The sequence below is a fragment of the Oryctolagus cuniculus genome, chromosome 15 (assembly GCF_051225735.1).
Source record: "Oryctolagus cuniculus isolate XC-2025 breed Fujian yellow rabbit chromosome 15, ASM5122573v1, whole genome shotgun sequence".
In the NCBI taxonomy this organism is placed as follows: domain Eukaryota; kingdom Metazoa; phylum Chordata; class Mammalia; order Lagomorpha; family Leporidae; genus Oryctolagus; species Oryctolagus cuniculus.
The window spans coordinates 38,525,050-38,548,412 of NC_142881.1; the positions used below are offsets into that span (position 1 = coordinate 38,525,050).

Genomic DNA, 23,363 nt, shown 5'->3' on the forward strand with positions numbered 1-23,363 from the left:
CCAGAATTATCACATAAAAATTATTTTAAAAAGTGAATAGGTTGATATTCAGCCAAATTACTATTAATAAATGATAATTCAGAACATCTTTCCCAAAACACATGCAATGAAATTGAAATAAAACCATAAAATGTGGCAAAGAAAGAACAAAATCCTAAGTTTGATACCATGACTGAAAAGCACTGAAATGAAATATGGAAATACCATTTTAAAATATGGAAATACCATTTAAAAAGAGCTTTCAATCCTATTATATACTCTGAAATAATTCAACCTATATAAAATGTTAGCAAACAAAATTGTCTGTATGTTATAAAATATTCAGCAATGTATTTGTTCCTCAAAACTGAGAAAAAATTTTTGTCACAAAAGTAATAATTTTCACCAAATCTGCTAGAATGAAAAAAATACCCAAATTTGCTATTCTATTTATTTAATTAGTGACACAAACATTTTTTCACAATGCTCAATCAAGACACTCATCAAGAAATAAATCAAATATTTGTTTTCATGGTTATTGCCTGTTTCAGCCCTCACCTCTCTCATCCCTCTGGTCTGTGCATTCCATGGCACTCATCGTTTGTATATAACATTTGTTTAAAGTAACAGGACCATTTATTGTGTGCTTTTTATGTACCTGATACCATACCAAGGACTTAAGTATATTACCTCATTTAATTCCTATGTTAACCACATATATTTTATCTCTATTTATATATGTGGCAACTAAGGCTTAGAGGTTAGGCAACTTACAAGACTGTACATCTATAAGTGAAAAGCAGGAATTCTAGGCCAAGTCTCCTTAATTCTAAAGCCCAGGCATGTTCTCGAGAGCCTTTTGCTTCATTGTCAATGGAAGTTGGTAGACTAATACAAGTGGAGTAAATTCCTTACGTTCACTTATAAGGTAGTTTGGAACTGCAAAGCATTTACCTGAAGATATAAAGTTGCAAACAGGGTTGGGTTACCAGCCTGCTAAGAAAAATCATTTAAACCCCAAGGTAGCTGAACTAAATCAACTGCTCACTGTAACTGGGAACAGTAGAAAGTAGTCTGTAGAACAGACACCCCTTCTTTCCTATCGTAAAAGAATTTGTTCTGGGGCAGGCATTGCAGCACAGAGGTTTAAGCTGTTGCTGGGGACGCATGCATCCTATATTGAAGTGATGGTTTTAGTTCTGGCTACTCTGCTTCCAATCCAGTTCCTTGCTAATGTGCTTGGGAGGCAGTGGATGATGGCCCAAGTGCTTGTACTCCTGCCACCATATGGGCACCCTGGATGAAGTTACTGGCTTTGTCCTGCCCCAGTCCCAGCTATTGCAGTCATACGGGGGCTGAATCAGTGAAAGGAGAATTTCTGTTGTTCTGACTTTCAAATAAATAAATCTTTAAAAAAGTTTTTTCTTCTTCCTTTTCTTCCAGTGCTCTGATCAGTGTACTCAGTGGTAGAGACAAGAGAGGCAGCTGGATCACAGTGGCTAAAGCAGAGGCAGAAGCTACGTTACAGATTCCTATACAAGCTTCAGTGGGAAGCAAAGGCTCCTTCTGTGAAGAAAACTGCACCAACAGGCTTGTTTCATGAATGATGCTGAAAGGGTAACAACTTCGAAGGAGGCAGGGTAGGACAGGAGGAAATCTCTACTGATAGCAGGCTTTGTGGCTGCACACCAGTTGGGTAAGTTTCATTATCTATATGCACAGTAACAGCATTCATAGAGGGTCTGGGCCCACTTGTTTCCCAACTAAAGGCAAGCAGTTATACTGTGTCCTTTTCCTTCCTATTTCCAAAGTATGAGTGAGGGCACATCAAATACTTCATGGGAAATCAGAATTCAAAGTTTGTATTGGTACAAAAATTCTGACATCCATGCATATAGGAGGTCTTCAAAAAATTAATGGAAAACATATATTATATATTATGAAAGAAACCATGCATGGATGTCAAAATTTTTGTACCAAAATAAATGTATTAATCTCATTTTCCATGAACTTTCTGAAGTACCTTGTTCAGTACAATGACTGACTGATAATTCTGTTATTTACTGATCTTATGAAACCAAAGAAGTTCTAAATTTAAGATTGGGCTAAAAACCAGATTTTGCCACATTCACTAAAACATTTTATATTTATCAAGAAAATTTCAAAAAGTCAGGAAAGCATTGAGATTTTTCAAAGAGCCCATCACTTACTGAAACTAAATCTAAAGGTGTTTGTCCTTCCTGATTTTTAAGAGTAGGATCAGCTCCGTGGGCCAACAATAAAGCACAAAGCTGTGTTCGTCCCTTTTGGGCTGCTTCGTGCAAAGGTGTGAAAGCCCATTTGTCCGTGGCATTGACACATGCATTGTACTTTATTAGTAAAGCTGCTACATCTACATGCTGTAAAAGAAAATATTCCTGTTACAGTCAGAAATATTATTTTAACACACTTTAAGAACTAGCTATGTACCTACTTCTACATGTTTAAATTTACTCCGGAAAGGAAAAAAATCCCTTCTTCTCAGTATCATGATTAATGGGTAGATGATTAAAATTACAGTAGACATTTCAGTAACCTGAGAAACTATGTAGAATAAAGCAAAGAACTCTACAGAGTAGGAAACTACACAGCTTGAATGTTTTCTAATTTATTCAGTGTTATAACTACTGAACATCCATTTATAAACTACCAGCCTCCTCAATTATTCAAACTAGATTGTGGAATATGAATAATACTGATTCCAACACTCAGGGTTATTTCAGGAACAATGAATTATATGAATTCCTGTGACACCAATGGGGTTTGCAAGTCACCAACAAATAAAACAAAATCATAAACACCTAACTGAAAATAAGATAGGTGCTAAGAAAGATAATAAAACAAATGATAACACACTGCATGTCACAGAGCAGGGTTACAATAGATTGAGAAGTGAAATCTGGATGTTATTTAGCTGTGTATTTACTTTGTAAAATGGGAAAGTTGAGCTAAATTCCATTTGAACTGCAATTCTGACTTTGAAAATCCTATGCATCTTTAAAGATATCAAGAACTTACCCCGTAGGATGCTGCATTATGTAAAGGAATAAGTCCTCCTTTGTCTTGGGCATTCACATCAGCTCCATGTTGTAACAAATACTCTGCAACTTCCAAATTGTTGTAACCAGCTAATTTAGAATAGAAATAAGATCACTTTTTTTTTAACCATTTATGACATTTTATTGGCATTTGACAATTTACAAGGGTCCCTGTTAAATTATACATTACACTGAGTAAGAATCATTTAGCCATCTATATTCATTCTTAATGGGTGATTTTTCTTCCTCAAGTTATACACTTCCACATGTTAATATAAAAAAATACACTCATATATATACATGCATAAAGCAGAGACATTCTGAAAAAATTTTTATGACTCTGAAATTCTTCACAAGAGTCTATTAAAAGTTTATCTTCTGGAAAAAATTCCCCTCTGGTCACAAGTTGTAAGCTTTTGATGATGACATCTATTGGTTATGAAGACTTCCAAGATTATATGGATTATTTACTTACATCTTTTAAAAACCTTCCTACCAAAGTCCTGGTTGTTCATGGTTGTTACATAGAACTTCCTGAACTCAGTATATGGTCTCAAGGGCCACAAGTCACTCAATCATATAAAAGTCAAATTAGGAACACAAATGGCCATAGAGCAGGAGACAGCAACCAGAGTGCTGCTTCAGGGCTCTAAGTCACAGGGAGATGCTTTTTGCTGTAGAGTACATACAAGTACACATCTCTGCAAGTCTGGCAGAAGAACCTGGGCTGCTGAAGCCATGCAGTAAGACTCAGCATTTTGGAAACATGTCACAATCCCTCAGGACTATCATCTTGTCAGCTATTAGGATAAGGCATGTGTGTGTATTACGTGATACATAATCACAGGTAAAAAGCAAATCTGGAACTTAACTTTATCAAAATAAAAACAGATTATCATTTAAAACTTTAAAATGGTTCAGATATTCAAATTTATTGTGATTTTTTATCCCTTTGCTGAGGAATCTAAAGAAAAGAATTTTGAAAGATCAAGCAAAAAATCAAAAACACTAATCTAAAAGTCCTTCCAGTCTCAAAGTATAGAATTTAACACTATGTAAGTGGGTAGAAATATTTTGTGTATACAACATATCTGAGGTTTACAAAGACAACATGGACTTAAATAGTAGGCTTAAGTGTTCTAGATAAGCTATAATAAAAATATAGGCTAATATGAGTATGCGCAGCACAATTTCCAGTTACAGTCATATGTTGTGCTGCATGGACTAGAAAATTCCTTTAGCTGAATAGTAACAGTTTTTCTCCATATATTTAGCACTTAACGAGTTATCACTTCCAAGATGCTCTAAAAGACAGACAGATGGAATAATCTGTGTCCTTGAACAGTGAGATTCCAAATTACATGGAGTGAGAATATAAAGGTTAAAATAATATATAACCAAAAATATCTTTTAAATGTCAAGAACATACTAAGTTACACTACATTAAGACTGAAATGCATGGAAAATAGTTATTGCACAAGTAGCAGAGATACCTGCATTACTTTTCTCTTTTAAAAAACTTTTTATTTTGAGAGGCAGAGACACAGAGCTCCCATCCACTGTTTCACTTCTCTAATGCCTGCAACATGGCTGGGACTGGAATGGGACCAAAGCTGGGAGCCAAGAACTCAGTCTGGGTCTTCCACCACTAGAGCCACTTATTACCTGTTGCCTCCCAGGGTCTGTATCAGCGGGAAGTGGAGCAGGGAATCAAACCCAGGTAGTCATATATGAGATGGGAGATTCTTAACTAGGCAAATGCCTGCTTCTTTTCTTTGTTTTTAAACCATGGATATTTATCTTAAAGTTGTATGAGTCAACTGTGCCTGTAACAGAATTCTACTAAGATATTATCTATAGTTCAGCAACTTAAGTGGCTTATTTTCTGGCATCTTCAATGTAGCTGAAACAGCTATACTGAAATCACAATACTGTATACTTTCAGGAAAAACAAAGCAAACTGTACCAACTTTTTAATGAAAACTTAGAACAAATGTTACAAACTGAACCTTATCCCTTCAAACTCTTATGCTGAAGCCCTAACCCCTGTACTTTATAATGTGAATGTATTTAGAGACAGGGCCTTTAAAAAGGTGATTAAGCTAAAATGCGGCCACTGTGGTGAGCATATCTGACTAGGTGTCCTTAACACTTGCTGACACACTGACCTTGGATTTCTAGCCTTCACAATTGTGAGAAAATAAATTGTTGTTTAAGCCACCCGGTGTCTGTATTCTGTCATGATAGCCCTTATAATCTAAAACGGTAACTTGTCAAAATTTTTAGTTTATGTAACTTTTGAAAGTCATTTTCTTCCTGCTTCTGCTTGGCAGCTTCATCAGGAGAATGGAAAGCTTTAGTTTGCTATAAGGAAGGATGTCTAAAGCAGTAGTATTTTTTCGAAACTCATTCGTCAAAGATAATTCAAACAATATAGTGACGGTCAGCTGTGATCACAAAACACATGACTGATTGGTAGAGCTTGCTTTAATTATTCTCAGTAAACGCAATGTATCACTCCTAAGGTAAACTGGAACTTTAACAGCTTCAGGTATGGCTTCCCTATACAAATACACTAGAAAGTATAATGGTGGTGATAGAAGACACCTGATTCAACTTTTCCTGGTTACAGGAAATATTTTGTTCATGCAAAATGAATCTTAGATGTCACTAGCTTAAATCCATGACACTTCATTCACTCACCTGCTAAGTGTAAAGGTGTTGAATGTCGACCTTGGGTATCACGACAATTTACATTATCAGGTGAAGATAACTTTTTAACTCTGGCTAAGCAACCCTTCTTGGCAGCATCTAGCAAAGCTGCATCCCCCCTAAGTAAATCTTGGATATCTGTATCTCCATCTTTAACAAGATCCAAAGGCGTATTTCCATCCCTGTTTTTCTTTGTAGGATCTGCACCATGCTAGGTATGTGAAAAACAGAAAAGAAACTGGCTTAAGCAAGGCTTTGGCCAATGAGAAAACAAGCAATGTAACTATATCAAAGAAAATCATTTTGAGATTAAAGTTGAACACGATTTTGTTAATGTTTAATTCACATGCAAAAAAATTATAAAACACGGAAGAGGTTAAATATTGGGTTATTATAATGTATTAATATAGTCCAAATTTTAAACTATGTTAAAAATAATGTAACTCACTAAAAATTAACTGTCATGTAAACTGTTATTACTTTTTCAGATATTAAAATAAAGTATAAAGTTATCTTCTTGTTTTTAATGTAAAATATCTATCGGTACCTATATTAAACTAGGACCATCAAATTTTTTTAAAAAGATTTATTTATGTATGTATTTGAAAATCAGAGTTATAGAAAGAAGGAGAGACAGAGAGATCTTCCATTTGCTGATTTATTCTCGGGATGGCTGCAAAGCCAGGGCTGGGCCAGGTTGAAGCCAAGAGCCAGGAGCTTTTTCTGGATCTACCACATGGGTAGCAGGGGCCCAAGCACTTTGGCCATCTTCTGTTGTTTCTCTTGGGTGCATTAGCAGAGAGCTGGATCAGAAGTGGAGCAACCAGGACAGGAACTGGTACCCACATGGGATGCTGGTGTTACAGGCGATGGCTTTACCCACTACACCACAACGCCAGTCCCTTGTATCATCAATTTTATCAATGCTAAATAGATTTGGCTTGTAAACTACATAATTCATCACATATTTCAAGGTTAAAGTGCTAAACAGGAAAAATAAGAATAATCACAGAACTAGCACAGTATGGTAATTGTCTGTATATAAAACTAAGTGTACTTGTAGATTAAATATGAAATATATTACTGACATTCATTCTGAAGTCTAGGTACAGAATTAGCTGACTTTGCCTTTCACCCTCTTACTAATTTTATAATAGTTACTTGAAAAATCATAAAACATATTCTGTGTAATTCTCATGGTCCACAGTAAGTACTTCTATGTACCTGGAGTAGAAGCTTGCAAATTTCATATTTTCCTTTTGCTGCAGCTTCATGTAAAGGTGTAAATTTCCATAAATCGGCTACATTAACTACTGCTCCATGCTTAACAAGAAGTTCTGCAACTTCATAATGTCCATAAGAGCATGCATTGTGCAAAGGTACAAGGCCTCTGAAATGAAAAGTGAAATGATCAATAATACCACAGAACAACGTGTTTTACTTTGAATAATATATAACTGATGAAAGATTTTTTGTAAGCTGAGCAAGAAAGTATCTGATTAACTTCTACAGAACCTAAATCTATAGAAAACAGAAATGGGAGTTCCTTTAGGAGTCTGGGGAGAAAATTAAAGTATTTTAAATGCAGAGAGTTTAACAAACATTGAAATATATACTCAACATCTGGATTCATAAGTTTAATGAAAACTAACTTTAACATAAATTGAAGAACTTGAATATCTTCAATGAAAACAGAAATGTACATGAAAAATCAATATATTTGTGTTCATATCTCTCTGACCAGTATATAATTGCAAGGCATTAGGCAAATACATCTTCATATAAAATGCTAACCATGATAAAATCTTAAATAGATTTAAGAAGCTGTATTTAAGCCAATGTTAGGAGACAGACTTCCCTGGCAGAGGAGAGAATTTTAAACTATCATAAAAATGTTTTCAGATTTTCCTAAAAATGTCAGAGAAAGATACAGAAAAGAGAGGCAAGGCAACTGCTGGTCCTTACCCTTTGTCTTTAGCATGCACATCAGCTCCATGTTGTAGCAGATATTCCACCACAGAGACCCTGTTATACCCAGCTGCAAAATGCAGTGGGGTCGACTGACGCCCTTCAATGTCTCTGCAGTTGACACTCTGAACAGTACACAGTTTCTGTAAGAGGGAACAAGTGCACACACGATGCTACATATTTGTGTTTCAACTCATTTAGCAGAAAATTCATGTTTCTGAATTATTTGTATATGCAGAGGTACATGAGATCACAGCAGCACCAGCAACATTGAGGGGCTTATTAAAAATCCACAATCTCAGACCTTTACCCTACTGAGTCAGAAACTGCATTTTACAAGACTCTGAGGAGATCTGTAAGCACACCCAAGTTTGAGAAGTATTACTCTAGACGCGTTTCTCACAATTGCATGTGCGTCGGATTCCTGCCCCATTATTTTCTAAATCAGTGCGTCTGGAGTACGACCTCCAAGCTTATATTTCCAACAAGTTCTCAGGTGATGTTGATGCTGCTAGCTGTGAAACTACATGTAGAGAATCACGCCACACTACTGGAATAAATCAACCATCAGAGTGCTAATGGTTATGATTTTATCTTTGGAAAAATTAAGGAAACAGTCAGTTTTCTATGTTCTTGGTTCAACTGAGGAAGCCTAGCTGAAAAAGGCTTCCTTTCCAAAGCTGCAGTGTACAGATGTCAGTGTCCCCATGCTTCACACAGACACCTGCCTAGAGACAGTAAAGAACAGAGACGCTGACAGAGGTACATTTCTAACAGGTGATTTTAGAATAAGTTGACTCCGATGTCTACCACAGGCAGAGGTGGCCTTTCTCAATGCAGTGGCATTATTTTGTTCTCCAAGGCCAATTCCTGCCCCAAACTTCATCTCTTCTATCTCTTCCCCTAGCCTCCTTCCAACTTTAAGGAAACAACTTCACCTTTGATATTTTGTTTACTAAACATGATTTCATGTTTTTTTTTGTGAGAGGATGGGCATTTATAGTTTTTTTTTTTATCATTCTTCCTCTCTGCCACAAAAATCAGCTAATTGCCCTTCAACTATTTGCCTTTAAATTTTCTTCATTTCTCTTTAAAATGAAATCAGCTCACAACCCTTTAATTCAAGCAATCTGCTTCTCCACAATTCACTGGTAAAAGAAACAAAATCCTCCTTTCAATATCTTGTTAGTCTATAACATAAGGAGAATTAAGATGAGGACAAAGCATGTCAAATTATAAGACTGTATTAAAGTATTTTTCTTTAAAAATCAAAAAAGTTGCTTGAGCTGTGTATACTATCTATTCAGATAAAACAGGAAAGAATCACATAGATTTTAAATTTTCTATTATATGAGAGGTAGAAGGTGAGCAAGCTACTTGTGCCAAGAACTAAGTCAATAAACACAGCTCTCTGTGACTTATTGTCTGTCAGAAGCCTCTCAAACAGGACCAGCACTGACATGAGAGTCTGTCAGGTGCAAAAAACAACCAAGACTTTCTCTTCTACTAGCTATGGAAATTAAAGTTAACATTATTACATTACTGAAGAATTATTTAACTCATGAAAGACGGTGAGTTAAATTATATTAGTTGAATTGTAAAACAGTCTTGCTTTTTCAAAATGTCAAGTTTCTGAATGAGTTACTTGAATATACAGTTTCTGAAGGAAAACAAATTTCTGGTAAGGCAGTCAGACATTATACATGTTTCTACAACAAAAGCCAATGAGTTAAAGATTATTAGGAGACAGTGGCTCTGGCATGTGGTAACACTGAATTATTACAGTACAAATACTAGATATAGAGTGGTAAAGGAGGCAAAGAAAAGAAAAAACCTAAAGAAATCTGGTCAGAAGTGACACACTGTTCTTTTTTCCTATGTTTCATAATTAAACAATACTGGACAACAACTTTATTGGACAAATGAATAGGTTCTTTAAACAAAACCCATTTGATATTACATGAAGTTTATTTAATTTGGGAATGTAATATTTACTGGAATGTATTTCTTTTTCTTTCATTACTCAGTACTCCTTTTGTGCAGAGAATTACATTATATTATTGACCTTTTAAATTATGGCACAAAAAATAAACCAGGCTCTTCATTCTAACAATACAGATTGATTGAGCAATGTCACAATAAGAAACTCAAGAGTTAAAACACAAGAACGTATCTTACTTTTACAGTTTCTACATCTCCAGCTTTTGCAGCTTCCAGCAATTGTCTGTCTGCTTCTGAATTACCTAATGGGATACCCTCTAGAAAGAAAACAGGAAGAGTGATTAATTTCTATTTAGAAAATGAGGCCAAGCTTTAAGGGAAGCATTTTTGTTAGAAAGTACTGTTACAGTTTGGTAGATTATGTAGGAAAGCTCCATGATAATGGGGAAAAAAACCAGCATGACTCTCTTAAAATTCTTTTTGGAAGATAATACATATAAATCAAAAATATATGATATCAAAAGTGACTTATGTGATTTAAAAGTATTTAAATGATTAAAAAATTTTAAGTGATTAATACCACATAAAGGTATAAAGAAACATAAATTATGTGATCAAAGATGGCCTGCTCTGTAATGAAGCCATGTGGAATGGGGAGAAAGTATTGTATCAGGAGAGCAATGGCCAGAAGTCTAACCACAGCTGTGCCATTAACTAGCTATGTGAACTGGGCTAAGTCATTTCAATTTCCTGAGTCTCAGATTTTTTCCAGTTTTAAAAAGAGAAGTTGCATTAGAAGATATCTGAAGCCATTTCCAAATCTGAAACTTTGTTTTTGTAGCTCATTTAAGATCTCTGTAAAGGAGAAAACATTTACCATACACCTTAGAACAAAATAAACTAGCTGGATTAAAGACTCAAAAATAAAATGTTAAACCCTAAAAGGACTAGAAGAAAACAAGGTAAGTGTTTTTGTATCTTGGAATAGAAAAGCTTCTTAGAACAACCAAAGGCAGAACCAACAAATAAACTTGATTTGGAAAAATATTTGTCAGAAAAATATTTATACCATTAAACAAAGTTATAAGGCAAAGGATAGAATGGAAAAATTAAATGGCAACATGCTGCACCTTAACAGGAATTTAATATACAAGGTATTCTTTTTTTTTTTTTTTTTGACAGGCAGAGTGGACAGTGAGAGAGAGAGACAGAGAGAAAGGTCTTTCTTTGCCGTTGATTCACCCTCCAATGGCCGCCGCGGCCGGCGCACCGCGCTGATCCGAAGGCAGGAGCCAGGTGCTTATCCTGGTCTCCCATGGGGTGCAGGACCCAAGTACTTGGGCCATCCTCCACTGCACTCCCGGGCCACAGCAGAGAGCTGGCCTGGAAGAGGGGCAACCGGAATAGAATCCAGTGCCCCAACCGGGACTAGAATCCGGTGTGCCAGCGCCGCTAGGTGGAGGATTAGCCTAGTGAGCCGCGGCGCTGGCCTACAAGGTATTCTTATAAAACCCAAGAAGGCCTAAACAGACAAGTGGGCAGAGAATATGAACAATTTGCACACTCAGAAGAGTAATGACTAAAAAAACATTAAAAATATGTTCAAACTTACTCAAACATGAATTAAATCTTTCTTTTATCATCTACTAGTACTCAAAGAAGGAATGGGGGGGCTACAATGACCACGTATCTATAGTTTGCACTAAAAATTACCAATTACTTCTGTAATTCACACGTGCGTATTCACTTAAGAAAAACATGACAAGGGAAATACGTCCTTTCATACACTCTGAGTGGAGTATAAAATGACGCAACTTTTCTTTTTTATTTATTTATTATTTTTTTTTTTTGACAGGCAGAGTGGACAGTGAGAGAGAGAGACAGAGAGAAAGGTCTTCCTTTGCCGTTGGTTTACCCTCCAATGGCCGCTGTGGCCGGCACGTCGCGCTGATCTGAAGCCAGGAGCCAGGTGCTTCTCCTGGTCCCCCATGTGGGTGCAGGGCTCAAGCACTTGGGCCATCCTCCACTGCACTCCCGGGCCACAGCAGAGAGCTGGACAGGAAGAGGAGTGAATGGGACAAAATCCGGTGCCCCGACTGGGACTAGAACCCAGTGTGCCGGCGCTGCAGGTGGAGGATTAGCCTAGCGAGCCGCGGCGCTGGCCAAAATGGCCCAACTTCTCTAGAAAGTAATTTGACAATTACATGCTACTCTCAGATCTGGAAATTACAGTTCATTTATTTATTCTAACAAACTCCTGGAAAGGTAAGTGAAGCTATATGTAATAGTACTGGCATAACATCTACAAGACTATAAATTCTTCACCAAGCAACCAAACAGGACTAGTGTTATCATCCCCCAAAATGACACTGAAACTGATGTGTGGGATACAGGAAAGTAAAGGGATTCCTAAAAGCAGTCTTGTAATCCAGTTCTGACAGATCCCGAGAGACAGTGTCAACCTGCCTTCATCTTTTCAAGCAGTGTTTCTCAAAATGTGGCTCCCAGATCACAAGTATGAATACCATCAAGTTTGACTATTAAAAGACAGAAAAGGTTTGATCTATTACATTTCTTCTCATCTGAATATCAAAGATATTCCATTAATTTCTTAAAAAAAAAACCTAGAGATATAGGCAACGATACTTTAAAGGTTATGAGATCAGATTTCTAGGATGAAATGTTTATGCCAAGTATATACTGATATTTGATCTAAGTATTCTAAAATATAATGAATACAAGTACATTCAATAGTTAAACATGCTCTAGTAAGTTACAGAGTCGATGACCTTGTGCAAACTCTACATACCTTTAAACATGCAGGATCTAAAAAGGAGTGAAGAAGCAGGACTAGGTCTTAAGAGTCTTAATTATCATTAGGGTTGCTGTCCTAACAGATCCGTACTCTTCTAAGCTTTCCTCTTTAAAAAAAGAAATAGCAACTACTATATCTTACTCTTAAAAGCTTTCTTGACAAAAACTTGAAAGCTATCTATTTACTCAGAAAAACTGGGTAGAAAATGCTAATGAAGCAAAATCATAATTATGACAATGGCATCTGGGAACTGAGTATGAGCTGATTTAGGGTATAATGAGTGAAGTCACACCTGACATGTGAAAAATTTTAAAGGTTAATTAAAAAAAAAATTAATATCACGGAAACGTTCAATACCTTGAAGCAGCTGCTGCACGTTTTCATTGCCCATCTGTAAGGCAGTAAAGCCCTGAAGAGATATAATGTTTGGATCACACCCATAGCTCAAAAGTAGGCGGCATGTTTGCAGATGACCACAATGTGCAGCTCTGTGTAGAGAAGTCTGACCAAGATTATCCAGAGCATTAACCTTAACAATGCAGAAAAAATTGAAATTAGACAGCAGTGCACAGTTTAAATCATGTACTTAATGTTTGCTACTAATTTAAAAATCTCAAACATTCTTTTATGAAGCCCATTATTCTGTGTCAAAACAAGTATTTTTCTTCTCAAATCTAGAACAGAAATTCATCAATTCCCTGAAGGTTGACATCAGAAGGAAGATCCTCTTTTGGGTTAAAAACCTGAGATGTTGGGGCAGACTATTTAGCCTGTGTCCTGTAGTGGAGTGCCTAGGTCTGATACTTGGCTCAGGCTCCTGACTCACCCCAGCTTTGGATTAATGCAGATTCTGGAAGGACAGTGACAGCTCAAGCTGCTGGGCTCCTGCCATCCATGTGAGAGACCTGGACTGGTTCCTGGTTCCTGGCTTTGGCCTGGCCCAGCCCTGGCTATTGTGGACATTTGAGGAGTGAACCAGCAGATAAGGAGCTCTCTCTCTCTCCCTCTCAAAAAGTGAGATGTTGAGTAACAGTCATGTTTAGCATTAAAGCATTCATATTCATAGATACAACATATTTAGAGCTAGACACTGCCTCAGGAAGTTGAATATATGTATTTTTATGGATTTCTGGGGCCTAGAAATGTCTAGATTGATCTCAAGATAGGTAACAGCAGCAAAGCCAGATAGAAATTAGCATTAAAACACTCATTTCTATGAGCTTAATCTTCTACCTTATTTATCATGTAAAATATAATAATCTGTATAAAGATACCATGATATATTCACAATGGAATACTTTTCAGCAATAAAATGGAAAAACTATTGATATGTGGATGAATTTCTATAACATTACACTGAGATGAATAAGCACATCCAAAAGAGTACATATTATATATGCTAAATTGATCTTCTGTATATAAAGATAATTGAAAATTAATCTTGATGTGAATGGAAGGGGAGAGGGAGTGGGAGAGGGGAGTGTTGTGGGTGGGAGGGAAGTTATGGGGGGGGAAGCTATTGTAATCCATAAGCTGTACTTTGGAAATTTATGTTCATTAAATAAAATATATAAAAAAAGAATTAAATAAAAAACTGGAATTTAAAAAAAAAAGAGTACATATTATATGATTCCATGTATATGAAGACCAGGAGGAGCAAGTATAATCTATGTCAGAAAAAATTCCCAACAGACACCATTTGAGGACACTGCCTCAAACAATTGTCTCTGACATGGGCTAAAGTTCTGTATCTTGACAGTAGTTCTGGTTACACAGGTGTATGCATTAGTCAAAATTCAGCAAATGCACATGCATCTCACTGCTTATGTATGCTTTATACTGAAAGAAAAAATGGAAATAAATATTGAACTCTAGTTGATATGCACGCTGATGGCTGGGGGGAGTACATAGTAAACTGCAAATCTTTCTGTGACGTGCCAAAAAGAAAGATACTGATAGATGGACAGAAGAAACTGACGGATATGTACAAAACAATTAAGTCAGTGATAGAATTGAGGTGGCATGTATAAAGTTATTTACCGTAAAATTTTTTGAACTTGCTCTATCTTTGAAATTTTTCACACAAAAAATCACCTGTTAAGACTCCTCTATCTTATCCCTACCCTAACCTCCCCACCATGATTCTTCAAAAAATAACTGAGAAATAAGGTTCCCAGTAGTCAGTCCTTTGGCTACTAGTCTATTCCGAGACACTGGCCAGTTCATACTCAAGGAATCAAATATTTAAACAGGAATATAACAACAACTTTTTAATGACCTAAGAGTAGACTTTGAACACCTAGTCTCTGCACTTACAGACTCTAAAAAATAGATTTAAAATGCTCAGGACAATTAAGCTATTTACTCACATACCGAAACTCATTGAAATATGTAAAACATGTACCCGAAAACATTATTTGGGTACCATTTTGTGTTAATATTAAGGTGCCACATGGTCTTGGTATGCCCAGGACTTTCCTGTTTCAGCACTGAAAATACAGTATTGCCAGAAATCCCCAAGTACTGGACAAAACTGGATAGTTGGTCATCCTAGTCAAGACTTTCACTGAGTTTTACAACTCCAATTTAATATGCATCCAAATATTCTTTCAGTAATATACTATATGTACAAAAAGAACAACGAATAAAGTTATAGGACAGAAAGATGAATGAGATATGCCAGTCAAGCAAAAGTATATTTTATTCAGTAATTTACCAGGAAAGATAAAGATTATACATTATTAAGAATTCCCCCAAATGAAAGAGAGGTTAAGGATAGTGAAAAGAAGTACAAAAATAAATCAGAGAATTGAATGAGTAGAAACTCAAGGAAGGACAGATAAGAAAACCATTCTGCAAAATCCATGTAGGAAGGGGCAGCTGCATTCTTTCTCTGTTACATACTAAATTTCTCTTAAAGATTTTGTCTGAAGAATGCAAGGATCTGCAACTGAAAACTGCTACTTCAGGAGATTGTCATCTTTCCCAATCTGAGATACTATGTATGGCTTTTACTAAGTAATTTTTTTTTTTTTTTTTTTTTGACAGGCAGAGTGGACAGTGAGAGAGAGACAGAGAGAAAGGTCTTCCTTTTTGCCGTTGGTTTACCCTCCAATGGCCACTGTGGCCGGCGCACCGCGCTGATCCGATGGCAGGAGCCAGGTACTTATCCTGGTCTCTCATGGGGTGCAGGGCACAAGTGCTTGGGCCATCCTCCACTGCACTCCCTGGCCACAGCAGAGAGCTGGCCTGGAAGAGGGGCAACCGGGACAGAATCTGGCACCCCAACCGGGACTAGAACCTGGTGTGCCGGCGCCGCAAGGTGGAGGATTAGCCTAGTGAGCCGCAGCGCCGACCACTAAGTAATATTTTTAAAAGCTCATGGGTAAGAAATGACGACTTCTAGACTTGATGAAAACATAATTAATTGAAACAATTTGTACACAAATGGCAACTAAAGAACAGTTAAATAGTAACACGGGGAGCTAATGTTTTAAGTCAACTTATTTGAATAATTTATCTCCCTCTATTCAGGTTTTTTGGTTTAATTACAGACATAACAGAAGGTAAGGAAGACTGTTGCTGGTAAGTAACAGGAGTTATCATGGGAACCAAAGAATAAAAGAGGTAAGTAAGAAAAGATAAGATGACAGACCACAATCAGTATGGCTAACTGAAGATTCTTGGTTAGATAAAGTCCTTAAGAAAAAGTTACCCAGAGGACTGTTCTTCAGTATAGATTAAGAGGGGGAAAAAATTGGGGAGGAATACTTCTTAGAAAGTAAATGGCTTAGGAAGTTAGTCATTTCATCTGCTACACAGAAAACTCACCGCATTATCAAAGATTACCAAAAAGGAAGTATACCTTTGCTTCATGCTTCACCACGACTTCGACAACATCGTTATGAGCCTTCTCAGATGCAACATGCAGAGGAGTCAAGAATCTTAAAAAGACAAAGTCAACATACAGTTAAGTGTGTTTTCCAAAAAATAAAATGTCAATAATAATCAGTTACTGAAAGTATACTTACTCCTTAGTTTTTTCATTGATGTTTGCTCCTTTTCTTAGTAACAGTTCACATATTTGCTTTCTTTTGGGATATGGAGATGCAGCAGCACAATGCTAAATAATTTAAATTGCAGCATTAATCAAGGACTATACAGAATTCATTTTTATTCAAGAACACTTGTGTTCTCAATTAAGAATAACTGAGAAGTCATTTAACTTGTGCTTTATTTTTGACTTAACTTTGAGCCGGCGCCGTGGCTCAATAGGCTAATCCTCCATCTTGCGGCGCCGGCACACCGGGTTCTAGTCCCGGTCGGGGCGCCGGATTCTGTCCCGGTTGCCCCTCTTCCAGGCCAGCTCTCTGCTATGGCCAGGGAGTGCAGTGGAGGATGGCCCAGGTGCTTGGGCCCTGCACCCCATGGGAGACCAGGAAAAGCACCTGGATCCTGGCTCCTGCCATCGGATCAGCGCGGTGCGCCGGCTGCAGCGGCAGCCATTGGAGGGTGAACCAACGGCAAAGGAAGACCTGTCTCTCTCTCTCACTGTCCACTCTGCCTGTCAAAAAAAAAAAAAAATAAAATAAAAAAAATATTTTTGACTTAACTTTGCTTCTCAAAGACCTGGTATTAGATAGAATGCTTAACAATTTTCAAATTCTGACAGGGCCTAAAAATCCTATCTACCCAGATTATATTTGTTATTAAATACTCTTATCAAGCTTTATAGCTGTCCTATATCTTTAAAAAAGGCACTACTGATATGAAAAGAAACTTAATGTGACCAAGATCCCTTTCAAAACATGGTGTTTCTGTTTTAAAAATTCAGAAAACACCCCAAAGGCTGGTGTTTCTTTACATGAGGAGATAATAAAGTACTCAACAGCTCTGAATTCTGCAAACAGGACTGATGAAATAGCCAATAAGCTGAGAATTCTCTCTCTTAAGTAGCGGCTCCAGGATAGCTTGGATTACCTGCCTGGCAAAATCAGTGGTAGAAAATGATACACTCTACAATTTGAGGCTGCAGCATCTATATCTGTGATGTATCAAGGAGAGGAGCAAGGAAGTATGGACTTGCTGGTTATAAACCTAAGAAAAATCTTAAGTTCATGGCCTGTATCTCTGAACCCCTGACAGGCAGAATGATACTCATTCACAACAAGTGTTCAATAATCTCTGAGTGATGACTAAGTCAATCTTTATGTTCAAATTGAAATTTGAAAACCCATAGAATAAAAGGTCTGGATAATTTTTAATGAAACTGCTCTATACAGTAGACATGAAATTTGTTCTCTGGTTATAATCCTCGTGATTTGCTGTAGAGTCTTTGAAGCTGTCAACAAAATCATTCCTTTAACCTCATTAAATAAAACCATTTCTAATTGGTGAACATAGTTCCTTTGGTATGTTAAAGTAATGACCTCAGGATATTTACCAGGAGAACACAGAGGATGGAAATAGTGTATTTCCAAGAATTCTTGATTATATTTCACTCAGATTCCATCTCTATTCCTCTGCATTATCCTGGAATATGGCCTGTAATCGCTGGAAACCTGAAGGAACTATTCCTGTCCAACTACCTACCGATACTTGACTCCTAGATTGTTGTAAGGTTATTAAGAAAAATGAGCTCCTTAAATAGCTGGATATTTAGGGGGAAAACAATAAGAGTACAACAGTCTCCTCTTATCTGCATTTTGTTTCCCATGGTTTCAGTTACCTGTGGTTAACTTTGGTCAGAAAATATTACATAGAAAGTTCCAGAAATAAACAATTCCTAAGTTTTAAACTGTGCACCGTTTTGAGCAGCATGATAACATCTTTTGCCATTCCACCTGGGATGTGAATATTCCCTTTGTCCAGAGTAGTCACACTGTATGAGGTACATGCTACCTTCCCAGTAGCTCACAGTAGCTGTCTTGATTATCAGATCAGCTGTCAAGGTATTCTGGTACTTCTGCTAAAGAAATTCTTATTCTGATTAATAGTGGCCCTGAAATATACGAGTAGTGATTTTGTGATGCTGGCAGTTTAGATATGCCAAAGAGATGCCATGAAGTGCTTCCTTTACATAAAAGGTGAAAAGTCTTTACTTAATATGGAAAAGGAAAAAAAATTATATGATGAGGGTACTAAGATCTATGGTTGCTGCTAATCTCTTGCCATGTTTAATTTATAATTAAGCTTTACTATAGATATGTATATTTGGGAAAAAAACAGTATATGCAAGGTTGGTACTATCCACAAGCATAAGGAATCCACTGAGGAGTTTTGGAACATTCCCTGCGGATAAGGGTGCATTAGCTTTTCAGACTATAAAATTTTCCTTGTCAGTCTTCTCAAGTTTCTCTGCACTATAATACTGTTATTTTATTTTTTAATTAACATTTCTCATTAGTTTATACCTTTGCTATTTTTATTTTACTGGAATGTTTTCTACAAGTAAAGTACCAAAAAGGTCCAAAACGTGTACATAAATACGTTTCTACATAAATTTCACAGAGTTTATACCATGGCACAAAGAAGAGAATTGTAGTACATAATACAATAGGACTTTTCCTTTAAATTTCCACTTTTAAGATGGCCTCTGACTACACCATCTCTCTCTTATCTTTAATCACCCATTCTTGATGGCTCCCAACCTTTTCTCACTGCTTTTCCTTAAGACTTTTCTGCTCATATTTACTGCTATAGCTCCATAGGGCTCTTACTATCTTTATCAGGGAAGAATACTCTAAGATACTTTACCCACACTGCAGATAAAACTTTGCATTAAAAAAAAAAAAAAAGGCAGCACTGGAAGGAAATACACCAAGTGTGTGTGGTTTGTTTTTTTTAAATTTGGATGGTGATATTTTCTTTTTCACCATTTTCTGTGGGTTCCAAGTTTTGTTTTCTTTTTTTTTTTTTTTTTTTTTTTTTTTTTTTTTTTTTTTTTTTTTTTGACAGGCAGAGTGGACAGTGAGAGAGAGAGACAGAGAGAAAGGTCTTCCTTTGCCGTTGGTTCACCCTCCAATGGCCGCCGCTGCAGCCGGCGCACCGCGCTGATCCTGGCAGGAGCCAGGAGCCAGGTGCTTTTCCTGGTCTCCCATGGGGTGCAGGGCCCAAGCACCTGGGCCATCCTCCACTGCACTCCCTGGCCATAGCAGAGAGCTGGCCTGGAAGAGGGGCAACCGGGACAGAATCCGGCGCCCCAACCGGGACTAGAACCCGGTGTGCCGGCGCCGCAAGGTGGAGGATTAGCCTATTGAGCCACGGCGCCGGCTCTCAAGTTTTCTACTATGAAGCATAACTTTTATAATCCCTCCCCATAGCAAACAATATGTATTATCTATGATAATAAAAGATCCAGTATATGCATACTATTCTTTTCTGGATGTATTCTTAAACTACTGCCAAGTATTACCTTTTGGGGTGAGCTCTTATATTTCTGTGCTATTTGCATTTTTCTTCTATATATGTACAAGTATTAATTTTCAAAATTAAAATGCTAAAAACAATGCTATTACTAAAAGGGCACTATGATTAGTCTGGTAAACATTTGGATACTGCACTTTAAAAACTTAAATTTGAAACATTACCAATGCTGTTTCATGTGTTTGAGGATGCTTAAAATTCACCATTTCCAAAGAGAGATGTTTTTTGATTCGTGTCACATCAGCTTCCCGTGCAGCTTGCAGCAATGAGTGGCCTTTAAATTCATCTAAATGAACCAAAAGTATTTAAATATGCATAAGAATTTTCAAATTAATGCAGCTTATTGTAAAAGACACCTGGTATTCTTCATGAAATTATTTTCAAGACAATCTCCCCAAAATATGTGAACTGAGTCTCTACAGATATTTTCTAAGTATAACCTTGAAAACAGTTTCCAGTTTCTCTCAATTATGGCTCACTTCATCTCCTAGTGTAAAGACAGATTTAACCCAAAGCAGACTCATGTTCTGCTCTAATTCATAACTGGTCTAGAGATCAACTTAAGTATTCCAATATATTCACAGACCAGAGCATTCTGAGAACTTTCCAAAGCACAGAACTTTTCTCAGTAAAAAAAAAAAAAAAAATAAAAATAAATAAATAAAAACAGGGACCATCACTGTGGCTTATGATGCTGGCATCCCATGTGGGCAATAGTTCATGTCCTGGCTGCTCCACTTCTGAGGCAGCTACCTGCTAATGGCATGGGAAAGCAGCAGAAGATGGCTCAAGTATTTGGACTCTTGCCACCCATGTGGGAGAACAGCGAGATCCTGGCTTCAGCCTGGCTCAGCCATGGTCACTGCAACCATCTGGGGAGTGAACCAGCAGGCAGAAGATCTGTCTGTCTCTGTCTCTCCCTCTCTGTAACTCTTCCTTTCAAATAAACAATTAATTAGGGGCTGGTGCTGTGGCACAGTGAGTTAAAGCCCTGGCCTGCAATGCCCGCATCCCATATGGGTGCTGGTTCTAGTCCCGGATGCTCCTCTTCCCATCCAGCTCTCTGCAATGGCCTGGGATAGCACTGGAAGATGGTCCAAATCCTTGGGCCCCTGCACCCACGAGGGAGACCCAGAAGCAGCTCCTGGCTCCTCGCTTTGGATCGGTGTAGCTCCGGCCATTGTGGCCATCTGGGGAGTGGACCAGCGGAAGGAAGACCTCTGTCTCTACCTCTCTCTGTAACTCTGTTTGTCAAATAAATAAAATGGATCTTTGAGAAAAAATTAATTAAAACAAATAAAACAAAAGGTCATCATAATCTCCATTGTAATATTATAGCAGTGGCCGGCGCCGTGGCTCAATAGGCTAATCCTCCACCTTACAGCGTCGGCACACCGGGTTCTAGTCCCGGTCAGGGCGCCGGATTCTGTCCCAGTTGCCCCTCTTTCAGGCCAGCTCTCTGCTGTGGCCCAGGAGTGCAGTGGAGGATGGCCCAAGTGCTTGGGCCCTGCACCCCATGGGAGACCAGGAGAAGCACCTGGCTCCTGCCCTCAGATCAGTGCTGTGCGCCGGCCGCAGTGCGCCAGCCGTGGTGGCGGCCATTGGAGGGTGAACCAATGGCAAAAGGAAGACCTTTGTCTCTCTCTCTCACTGTCCACTCTGTCTGTAAAAAAAAAAAAAAAAAAAAAAAAAATTATAGCAATAACAAGTGGTTTTGCTCATACTTATCAGAAAGCTGAGGACTAAAGAAGCTGGATATTTCCAAGAGAAATCTATGAGCAACAAATGAAAAGAAGGTATTTTCTCAAGAGTTTCATTTTTCCTCATCAGACCTGTGATATCATCCATTATCCTTTATTAGTCCAGAATGATATAAATCTAATACAAGTTGTCTTTTTATATGTAGTAATACTATATCTGAACTAGGTGGCTTTTTCTCACTATATACACCTCAGAGATACAGAAAACCATGGGAACTATTTTACAAGACAGCAATCTTAAAATTAATACTTTAATTTCATAGCAAGTCAATTACAAAGTCTTATCAAAGAGGGATAGAACCCAGATGCTTTCATTTCAAAAGCATACCAATCTGTAGTAAGACTAAATACATACAAAAACTGTAACCTGACTTGAAAAAACTAATACATATTTTCACTTCATAACATTTAGAGCATACAGAAACTTCCAAATTACTAAATATGTTAGTCCAAGCAACAATAGATACCCATGGCTAAGGAAAATAATTTACCATTTTACCATTTCTAAAACAGGAAAGAAAAAAATGCTCAGTTTATTGATATCTGAATACCCTTCCTGAATAATCATAATTTTTATACTCACATGATAATCTTTCTTTTAACTGTGGTGTGGGAGCCAAATCTATAGCACTTTTATTGTGACAGTTCAGCAGTGTTGGGTCTGCACCGTAACTTAAGAGCAGAGAACACACTTCAACTCTGTTCTTAGAAGCTGCCTCATGAAGTGGAGTGAATTGCCACAAGTCCATTGCATTTACGCAGGCACCATGCTATGGAGAAAAAAACGTACGGAGTGCTCAATTGCAAGAGAATTCAGAATTACTAGCACTGTGTAATTTAACATCACGTAAGCTTAGAAGGGTTATGTTCCCCAAATTTACTTTTTAAGCAATTATTTGGCAAAGAGAACACATTTCTCCCAATGGAAAAATAGTAGCTGATAGCTAGGTCTGCCTGGATTATCTGTTTAACTGTTATTGCTTTGGGTAGTTAAAAATGAATCTTTAGATTTAACATACATCTTTCCCAACAATCCTCCCCTGCCCTTTTTGAGGTATGATTTACACACAACTCTTAAGTATGTAGTTTAACGACTTTTGACTAACACGTACTTTATGTCTAATTCACACAGTTTGGAGATTCATTCATGCATTCTATCAGTAGTTCTTTTTCATTTCTGAGGAGCATTTTATTTTATTTTATTTTTTGACAGGCAGAGTGGACAGTGAGTGAGAGAGAGAGAGAGAGAGAGAGAGAAAGGTCTTCCTTTTTGCCGTTGGTTCACCCTCCAATGGCCGCCACGGCCAGCGCACTGCGCTGATCCGAAGCCAGGAGCCAGGTGCTTATCCTGGTCTCCCATGGGGTGCAGGGCCCAAGTACTTGGGCCATCCTCCACTGCACTCCCTGGCCACAGCAGAGAGCTGGCCTGGAAGAGGGGCAACTGGGACAGAATCCGGTGCCCTGACCGGGACTAGAACCCAGTGTGCCGGCACCGCAAGGCGGAGGATTAGTCTAGTGAGCCGCGGCGCTGGCCTGAGGAGCATTTTATTGTATAGATATGTAACACTATCTATCCATCACCCTGTTAATGAATGTTTCGATTGTTTCTAGCTTTTGACTATTAGGAATAAGCAGCTATGAACATTCCTATACAAGTCTCTTTGTGGATACATGCTGTCATGGTTA

The 23,363-nt window shown here is 37.7% G+C and overlaps 1 protein-coding gene across 4 annotated transcripts in view; it reads right to left on the minus strand.

Moving 5' to 3' along the window:
* TNKS2 (tankyrase 2) overlaps positions 1-23,363 on the minus strand; it is a 66,136-nt gene that overhangs the window by 18,086 nt on the left and 24,687 nt on the right. For 2 of the 4 annotated variants that reach the window (XM_008270190.5, XM_002718506.6), the window contains exons 8-18: positions 22,261-22,447; positions 20,082-20,203; positions 16,524-16,615; positions 16,358-16,436; positions 12,850-13,021; positions 9,915-9,994; positions 7,734-7,879; positions 6,993-7,158; positions 5,760-5,979; positions 3,037-3,146; positions 2,190-2,378 (exon numbers count right to left, since the gene is read on the minus strand). In XM_008270190.5, coding sequence (XP_008268412.1) covers positions 2,190-2,378; positions 3,037-3,146; positions 5,760-5,979; positions 6,993-7,158; positions 7,734-7,879; positions 9,915-9,994; positions 12,850-13,021; positions 16,358-16,436; positions 16,524-16,615; positions 20,082-20,203; positions 22,261-22,447 — 1,563 coding nt within the window. The remainder of the gene's footprint in view (positions 1-2,189; positions 2,379-3,036; positions 3,147-5,759; positions 5,980-6,992; positions 7,159-7,733; positions 7,880-9,914; positions 9,995-12,849; positions 13,022-16,357; positions 16,437-16,523; positions 16,616-20,081; positions 20,204-22,260; positions 22,448-23,363) is intronic. The other 2 variants (XM_070057626.2, XM_008270191.5) reach the window with 1 other exon arrangement.